This window comes from Salmo trutta, chromosome 7 (genome assembly GCF_901001165.1).
Source record: "Salmo trutta chromosome 7, fSalTru1.1, whole genome shotgun sequence".
NCBI lineage: Eukaryota > Metazoa > Chordata > Actinopteri > Salmoniformes > Salmonidae > Salmo > Salmo trutta.
In genome coordinates, this window is record NC_042963.1 from 14,070,604 (window position 1) to 14,080,731 (window position 10,128).

Here is a 10,128-nt window from a genome sequence, read left to right on the forward strand (position 1 = left end):
GTCTGGAGGTTTTATCTTAAATTTATAGTTCCATAAAAAAAGTATACAAATATTTTTAGTTCCAATTATTTCTGCCAGAGGAGGGATCTTGGTTTACGGTGCTTTCGGAAAGTATTCAGACCTCTTGACTTTTTCCACATTTTGTTACATTGCAGCCTTAAATCTAAAATGGATTAAATTCATATTTTTCTTCATCAATGTACATACAAATCAATGTACATCCCCATAATGACAAAGCAAAAAAACTGATTTTTTAAAATGTGTGCAAATGCATTACAAATAAAAAACAGAAATATCTTATTTAGATAAAAATTCAGAACCTTTGCTATGAGACTCAAAATGTACCTCATGTGCATCCTGTTTCCATTGATCATCCTTGTGATCTTTCTACAACTTGACTGGAGTCCACTTGTGGAAAATTCAATTGATTGGACATGATTAGGAAAGGCACACACCTTCCTATATAAGGTCCTACCGTTGTCCGTAGAGCTCCGAGACAGGATTGTATCGAGGCACAGATCTGGGGAAGGGTACCAAAACATTTCTGCAGCATTGAATGTCTCCAAGAACACAGTGGCCTCCATCATTCTTAAATGGATGAAGTTTGTAACCACCAAGACTCTTCCTAGAGCTGGCTGCCCGGCAAACCTGAGCAATCGGGGGAGAAGGGCCTTGGTCAGGGAGGTGACCAAGAACTCGATGGTCAATCTGACAGAGCTCCAGAGTTACTCTGTGGAGATGGGAGAACCATCCAGAAGGATAACCATTTCTGCAGCACTCCACCATTCAGGCCTTTATGGTAGAGTGGCCAGACAGAAGCAACTCCTCAGTAAAAGGCACGACAGCCCAAGTGGAGTTGTCCTTGAGTGACCCAGCCAGAGGCCGGACTTGAACTCGATCAAACATCTCTGGAGAGACCTGAAAGTAGCTGTACAGCAACGCTTCCCATCCAACCCGACAGAGCTTGTGAGGATCTGCAGAGAAGAATGGGAGAAACTCCCCAAATACAGGTGTGCCAAGCTTGTAGCATCATACCCAAGAAGACTCAAGGCTGTAATTGCTGCCAAAGGTCCTTCAACATAGTACTGAGTAAAGGGTCTGAATACTTATGTAAATGTGATATTTCAGTTGTTGTGTTTTTATACACTTGCAAAAAAATAAAAAATATAAAAAATATTTGTCATTGTGGGTTATTGTGTGCAGATCGATGAGGAAAAAAAACAATTGAATCCATTTTAGAATAAGCCTGGAATGTAACAAAATGTGGAAAAAGTCAAGGAGTCTGAATACTTTCCAAGTGCACTGAACAGTATATCCTTGAATATGGTAACTGCAGGCAGGGGCCAAATGTGTGAGCAAATTAACTTAATATAAAAATAATATGGTAATTTATCCAAAGCAAATTAGAGAACTGTCAACATTAACTTTGAGAAATACCAATTCAAAAATGTGGACAGATTAATAAAAAGCAGTTTTGTTATACAGCAACCATGCTGCTAACTTTTCCTGCAAATGAAAGTCATTCTCATTGTAAATCAACAGCAGAGTGTATAATCAAACAACAACGTAATAGGTAGTCTAATAGATGCATTACCAAGCCAAGAAACACTATGTTGCTGACTCACTGAACGAGCCTGTTGTGGCCAGCCAGACTAACAACTGCAACAGTCGAGCTCCTTGTCCCCCGTGAATTGAGTAATAAAGCTCTTAGCAACAGGGGGACATGAGAGGGCATTTTAACAGGCCCCATAACTAGCCTTCATTGGGCCTCAGTCTGACTAGAGCCACAATCTTCAACAGTGATAAGGTCTATCTCTGCTTTCATCTGAGGGCAGAAACCAACACCAGGATACTCTTGGAAAGGGTCAAAAGTGTTACACACGTAAAAAAGTAAAGAAAATACATTTGCTGGAAGAGTAGGGAATGGTCGGAATTTGTTAACACCTCCTGTGGTGAACAATTCTCCTTGCTTGGCTGCCCCCCAGGCCAGTTTTTGCCCGTCTGGACTTTTTCTTTTTCTTGACCATTACCACTGCCATTAAATGACATCCCCTTGCCAAAACACCCTAGAATCTGGAAGCCTCAGTATGTCTTTAGAAACATCAGACAAACCCCCAGGGCACAACTACCATGAAGCACAAAGCTCTAGAATGTTCCCTTCCAAGCTCAGGGGAGGCACAGAATGAGAATGTCATACAATGTCTCACTTTCAGTCTCAACTCCCTGGTGTGTTCTGGTGTTTTCACACTACTCTCTCTCTCTCAACATTACGAGAGTGAGGCGTTCACACCTCTCAACACCAGCCTGTTGAGATGCTGAGTGGATTGCTGGCATTTACACGCCTAATTATCACCCTGTTTTCTCCTACCCTAAAGAGAATCTGGGATTAGAGCCTGAGTGATGTGTGTGGTTTGGGGATTGTTCTAGAGGTAGTTGTAGTATGAGTAGTGGGGGAAGATAAATAAACAGATACACAGCACCAGTCAAAAGTTTGGACAAACCTACTCATTCAAGGGTTTTTCTTTATTTTGACTATTTTCCACATTGTAGAATAATAGTGAAGGCATTAAAACTAGGAAATAGCACATATGGAGTCATGTAGTAACCAAAAAAGTGTTAAACAAATCAAAATATATGTTATATTTGAGAGTCTTCAAAGTAGCCACCCTTTGCCTTGATGACCGCTTTGCACACTCTTGGCATTCTCTCAACCAGCTTCATGAGGTAGTCACCTGGAATGCATTTAAATTAATAGGTGTGCCTTGTTAAAAGTTAATTTGTGGAATTTCTTTCCTTCTTATTGCGTTTGAGCCTTGTCAGCTCGGGGATTTGATCTAGCAACTTTTCAGTTACAGGCCCAACGCTCTAACCACTAGGCTACCTGCCGCCCCAAAGGTAGGGGTGGTATACAGAAGATAGCCCTATTTGGTAAAACGACAGTATATCATTACTTTAAGACATATGGAAAATGTCAAGAACTTTGAAAGATTCTTCAAGTGCAGTCGGAAAAAAAAATAAAGCTCTATGATGAAACTGTCTCATGAGGACTGCCACAGGAAAGGAAGACCCAGAATTACCTCTGCTGCAGAAGATAAGTTCATTAGAGTTAACTGCACCTCAGATTGCAGCCCAAATAAATGCTTCACAGAGTTCAAGTAACAGACACATCTCAGCATCAACTGTTCAGAGGAGACTGCGTGAATCAGGCCCTCAACCCAGTTGAGATGGTTTGGGATGAGTTGGACTGCAGAGTGAAGGAAAAGCAGCCAACAAGTGCTCAGCATATGTGGGAACTCCTTCAAGACTGTTGGAAAAGCATTCCTCATGTTGGTTGAGAGAATGACAAGAGTGTGCAAAGCTGTCATCAAGGCAAAGGGTGGCTACTTTAAAGAATCTTTTGATGCCTTCACTATTATTCTACAATGTAATAAATAGAAAAAATATAGAAAAACCCTGGAATGTGTAGGTGTGTCCAAACTTTTACTGGTAATGTATATCTATTTATTTATCTTCCCCCACTATTCATACTACAACTATTTGCAAATGTTTTATTTTTGCTTATTGTTTATTTCACTTGCTTTGGCAATGTAAACATATGTTTCCCATGCCAATAAAGCCCCACTGAATTGCATTGAGAGAGAGAGAGAGAGAGAGAGAGAGAGAGAGAGAGAGAGAGAGAGAGAGAGAGAGAGAGAGAGAGAGAGAGAGAGAGAGAGAGAGAGAGAGAGCCCAGTGGCGCTCTAGTCCCTCAGCCTAAGCTCACAGCAAAGGCCTCTCAGAGACAGAACCAGGCAGCACAGTCCATTTCCATGGGTCACATCTTTTATCTAACACGCTTCAGTCAGTTTACCCTATTGTCATCATCGTGACACAAATTACCTTATAATGTAAGTGCTTACAATCTTTATCATTTGTAATTTGACTAACGGTCTGAATAGCCTGTAGCAATGCATTTGTTGGCCATATTATAACATTCAATTTGCAGGTACGTATTTGTATGACTGAGTCGAGTAAGTTTGAGTCAATTCAAAAATATGTGAATAAGTGATTAATGTACATGGACGGTTTATAACCTGATTCTATGGGACCATCTTCAGATCTTCAATCCACCCTGACACCTAACGGAAGTGATACACCACCCTGACCCTTGACTCTCTCCCGTGTAGCATTGAAGCTGAGAAGAGGAGCAAGGGGCACTGATAGGTGTTGGAGGGAGGTTATGGCCCCTGAGACATGCCCAATAACATTGAATTCAATGGAGGAGGGGTGATGTCAAATTCTTTCCTTGGGCCCAATTACATTAAAGTCAATGGGACAGAATTCCTAAGCACACCACTGACAGGAGCCCCGCAGACTGTGAAATTGGCCCCATGTGTGTTCAGGGGACCCTGATCTGGGGTATATACAGTGCATTCGGAAAGTATACAGACCCCTTGACTTATTCCACATTTTGTAACTTACAGCCTTATTCCAAAATCGATTAAATTGTTTTTTCCCCCTCATCAATCTACACACAATACCCCATAATGACAAAGTAAAAACAGGCTTTGGAATTTTTTGCTAATTTATTACAAATAAAAAACTTCAATATTACATTTAGATAAGTATTCAGACCGTTTACTCAGAACTTTGTTGAAGAACCTTTGGCAGCGATTACATCCTTGAGTCTTCTAGGGTATAATGCTACAAGCTTGGCACACCTGTATTTGGGGAGTTTCCCATTCTTCTCTGAAGATCCTCTCAAGCTCTGTCAAGTTGGACGGGGAACTTCGCTGCACAGCTATTTTCAGGTCTCTCCAGAGATGTTCGATTGGGTTCAAGTCCGGGCTCTGGCTGGGCCACTCAGGGACATTCAGAGACTTGACCCGAAGCCACTTCTGCGTTGTCTTGGCTGTGTGCTTAGGGTCGTTGTCTTGTTTGAATGTGAATCTTCCTCCTCCCAGTCTGAGGTCCTGAGCACTCTGGAGCAGGTTTTCATCAAGGATCTCTCTGTACTTGGCTCTGTTCATCTTTCTCTTGATCCGGAAAGATCAAGGGAAAGACTGAAAAACATCCCCACAGCATGATGCTGCCACCACCATGCTTCACCGTAGGGATGGCGCCATGTTTCCTCCAGATGTGACGCTTGGCATTCAGGCCAAAGAGTTCAGTCTTGGTTTCATCAGACCAGAGAATCTTGTTTCTCATGGTCTGAGAGTCTTTAGGTGCCTTTTGGCAAACTCCAAGCGGACTGTCATGTGCCTTTTACTGAGGAGTGACTTCCGTCTGGCCACTCTACCATAAAGGCCTGATTGCTGGAGTGCTGCAGAGATGGTTGTCTTTCTGGAAGTTTCTCCCATCTCCACAGAGGAACTCTGGAGCTGTGTCAGAGTGACCATTGGGTTCTTGGTCACCTCCCTGACCAAGGACCATCTCCCCCGATTGCTCAGTTTGGCTGGGCGGCCAGCTCTAGAAAGAGTCTTGGTGGATCCAAACATCTTCTATTTAAGAATGATGGAGGCGACTGTGTTCTTGGGGACCTTCAATTATACAACTTGATTGGAGTCCACCTGTGGTAAATTAAATTGATTCGCCATGATTTGGAGGCCATCATTCTTAAATGGAAGATGTTTGGATCCACCAAGACTGCTACCCTTCCCCAGATCTGTGCCTCGACACAATCCTGTCTCGGAGCTCTACGGAAAATGTCTTTGACCTCATGGCTTGGTTTTTGCTTTAACATGCACTGTCAAATGTGGTACCTTATATACAGAGGTGTGTGCCTTTTCAAATCATGTCGAATCAATGGAATTTAGCACAGGTGGACTCCAATCATGTTGTAGAATCATCTCAAGGATGAGTCTCAAAGAAAAAAGCCTGAATACTTATGTAAATGTTTATTTATTTAACTAGGCAAATCAGTTAAGAAAAAATATTATTTTACAAATCCGGCCTACCCTGGCCAAACCCTTCCCTAACCCAGACAACGCTGGGCCAATTGTGCTCCGCCCAATCAAGTAGGGTTGTGACTCAGCCCGGGATTGAACCAGGGTCTGTAGTGACGCCTCTAGCACTGAGATGCAGTACCTTAGACCGCTGCACCACTCGGGAACCCCAAGGTATTTCAGATGTTCATTTTTTATAAATTTGCAAACATTTCTAAAAACCTTTTTTCACTTTGTCATTTTGGGGTATTGTGTGTAGATTGATGAGGGGAAAACATTATTTAATCAATTTTATAATAAGCCTGTAACTTAACAAAATTTGGAAAACGGGAAGGGGTCTGAATACTTTCCGAATGCACTGTAGGTCGTCCCATGTCTCTGTGACCCATGGATGGTCCCCCTCTTAAGGATCCACCCCTTTTTTCAATTTTCACCTAAAATGACATTCCCAAATCTGTAGCTCAGGACCTGAAACAAGGATATGCATATTCGTGATACCATTTGAAAGGAAACACTTTGGAAATGTTAAATTAATGTAAGACAATATAACACATCAGATCTGGTAAAAGATAATACAAAGAAAAAAACATGAATTTCTTTGTATTTTTTTGTACCATCATCTTTGAAATGCAAGAGAAAGGCCATAATGTATTATTCCAGCCCAGGCACAATTTTGATTTTGTCCAATATATGGCAGCAGTGTATGCAAAGTTTAAGACGGATCCAATTAACCATTGCATTTCTGTTCAACATTTTGTATCAAGACTGCCCAAATCTGTCTAATTGGTTTATTTATTAATTTTCAAGTTCATAACTGTGCACTCTCCTCAAACAATAACATGGCATTCTTTCACTGTAATAGCTACTGTAAATTGGACAGTGCAGTTAGATTAACAAGAATTTAAGCTTTCTGCCAATATCCGATATGTCTATGTCCTGGGAAATGTTCTTGTTACTTACAACCTCATGCTAATCACATTAGCCTACGTTAGCTCAACCATCCCGCAGGGGACCCACCGATCCTGTAGAGGTTTAAATCAGGACTGTGCTCCCTTTCCAGACCAGCCACTGCTCAGTGTTTCCAGACTCATTTGACACACCCTCATAGTGTAAAGTATGAAACACACTGTGAATCTCACTTCTGATAAGTACTTCTGATAAGTACTTATTATAGTGGGAGGCCGTTCCTTCTCTTGCTAGAACAAAAGCAATACCTGCTACGTAGTGACAAACCTACCTATTCTACTTGTAGAATCGCAATGCTCACAAGTGGCCAACGACTTTGAGCCAGTCAGAGAGCACGAAAACCCCAAGTGGGGGAGCCAAAAAGTGTGGCTCAGTTGGTAGAGCATGGAATTTGCAATGCCAGGATTGTGGGTTTGATTCCCACGGGGGACCAGTATGGGGAAAAAATGTATGAAATGTATGCATTCACCACAGTAAGTCGCTCTGGATAAGAGCGTCTGCTAAATGACTAAAATGTAATGGAAAAGGGGGGCATTAGTTCAAACATCCATGGATGAGACAGTCACACTTCATATGCAATGCAGGCTATGGGAAGGTAGCTAATTAAGTGCACAGACACAATTCACACAACACTAAATACTTTGTCCAAACTAGTTAACTAGTATTGACATGATAACTAAATTACAATGGATTAGCTAGTTTGAAGTAGTTTCCATGAAATGGCTGCCTTTGTTAGCTGCTGAGTTAATTAATGCAGTATCCTTAGCTAGCTAGATATGATAATGTTTCCTAGCTAGCTAAACATTTGGCTGTGGGCTGGCACTGGCAGTATGGGATGGATTAACTTCTTTCTTTGTCATTTTGCTAGCTAGTTGTCTAGTTGTAGCCACCTGGCTAGTATCATCAAGTGCTTTCTACAAAATAGCAACATTTGCGCAGATAGCTTGGAATCTAGACCATAAGCAATACGCACTAATATGCGTTGTCAAACGCTACTGCCATCTTCTGGTTTGGAGTATATTAACAAGTCTGAGTGGCTGACGACATCCAAGGCTTTGCTGTGTGAGCACAAAAGAGATTGACAGTCCTACTGGTGTGTCTGAGTTTTAAGGAGAGACCTGCCCTGCATCTGGTTGGCTGGTTGAGCAGCAATCATTTTGAGCACATCACCGTACTCTAAACTTTAAAACCTTGTTACTGTTTCAGCTTGGAAAATCATTTCTAGAAGTCTGAGAAATTTCTACTGGTGAAATTAGTCCATATTTTACACAACGCAAAATACATTTAATCCCTGTCAAATGACCTTAGGACAAATTGGGAATGTTGAAATCGACCTTTAAACTGGTAATCATGGGCAGATGTTTTACTGGCAACAACACACACACACACACACACACACACACACCACACACACACACACACACACACACACTCACTCTCACTCACTCACTCACTCACACTCTCTCTCTCACACACACACACACACACACACACACACACACACACACACACACACACTCACAAATCAAAATGACACACACACTGAACAGCATGTAACACAGTAGGCTACAAGCTACTACTGTAATATAACTGCCATAAAGTGTTCATGAAATCACATGTAACACTTTATGGGAACTTTTTAACTCCAGTGCTACCCGACCTTATCTCTGTCCATACAGTGATAGTGCAGTAGCCTACTTAGGGTGATACGTTTGAAATATCTAACATGCCTGAGTGAATATATGTGGTAGTCCGACCGTATGCATCACGCATGGGCATGGATTGATTCTCATGGGAAGAATTCAATCTTGAAACAGTAGGTTACTATCCTGAAGTAAAGCGGTAACTGACCTTGTCCGTTGAGAACTCCGAACAGAGAGAAAAGTATAACTATCCCGGGACCCATTGGATAAAGAAGAGAATTTTGCAAAACCCTCAAAAAGTGTCAAACAGTCAGATCTGTAATATTCTGCACTAAGTGCGTGAACCAACAGTACAGTTTCTCACGGACACGCAGATTTTCAAGCGAAAGGTAGAAAAATGGTGAGCTCACGCTGGACAGGAGTAGTCTATACGAGTATGTGTGTGATGGGGCTAGTGAATCGCAGCGTCATCGTGTCTGTCTCGGAACGCAACCTCGGAACGAGCGTCTATCTTGCTCCTAGGGGCGGGTGACGCTAAAAAAAAATCTAAACTCCACAAGCCCCAACTGGAGAGTATTGATTTCCACTTTACAGTAGTATACGTTCAATGTCTCATAGGACACACTCATTTAATTCACGCCGTTTCATTGACTTCCAATTATGACAGATAAATAAGTAGCCTAAAATAAAATCTTTAATGATGACATTATTTGACACTGTCCTCCAACTTCGATTACTTTCATGCAGACATCTCTGTCTGTGACAGAATGATCCCACTGTTTTAACTGAATAACATTTGAACTCCACTATGGAGTGGTTCTGTGGTTATATAGAAATCTGTGGCCATAGCCAGACTTCAATACATCAAATCCTTAGAATTTTGTCGGTTAAGGCAATTTTTGGAAAATGTAATACATATTCCATATTTTGGAACATTTACGACCATCCTTCTCGGTAGACAGACTTGTGTAATTATTCGTCACCACGGTATTTGAGGTTGACAAAATTGCCCTTCAGGAAAATTATTGATTTAAATGAAGCATATGTTATTTGGTCTGTCTGTCTGGTTATTTCATCCTCTCAGACTGTGACAGACTTGGGGTTTCTTTTTCACCAAATGGTGAAACAAGGCACATTCCGATGTGAGAGAGATATAGGCCTATAAACCATTTCCTCTCTATTCGAGCTGCCTGTGCGTAGATACACAACTACACTGAATGCATGCACCGACAGCGTCGTTGCGTTTTGGTACACCAGAAGCATATTATTTTTATTTATTTATTTCACCTTTATTTAACCAGGTACGCTAGTTGAGAACAAGTTGTCATTTACAACTGCGACCTTTAATGAATGCTGCGCTTGCCTTGCAGCATTGCATTGCGGAGGCAGTTGCAGTGGGTTCAGTGTTCTGTGTGGCGCATAAATTGGATGTATCCAACCTATGCATCAAATTGTATGCATAGATTTGACAGAAATATTATCAAAAGTTGAATGTTTTACTTTTGTTTCACACTTAGGGTGAGTAATGGTAAAGTGGGAGACTTTCAGAAAATGTGCTTTCCTTACAGAATCATCCAATTGTCTTAACCCCAACA

At 41.5% G+C, this 10,128-nt stretch overlaps 1 protein-coding gene across 2 annotated transcripts in view; it reads right to left on the bottom strand.

The window, feature by feature from the left end:
- Positions 1-9,045, bottom strand: part of LOC115196974 (fibulin-1) — a 49,914-nt gene extending 40,869 nt beyond the window's left edge. Inside the window, exon 1 of one of the 2 annotated variants that reach the window (XM_029758055.1) lies at positions 8,742-9,035. In XM_029758055.1, the coding sequence (XP_029613915.1) occupies positions 8,742-8,796 (55 nt within the window). In that variant the 5' untranslated portion in view covers positions 8,797-9,035. Of the gene's footprint in view, positions 1-8,741 lie in introns of both variants that reach the window. The other variant, XM_029758056.1, reaches the window with a different exon arrangement.
- Between the last annotated feature and the right edge of the window lie 1,083 nt (positions 9,046-10,128).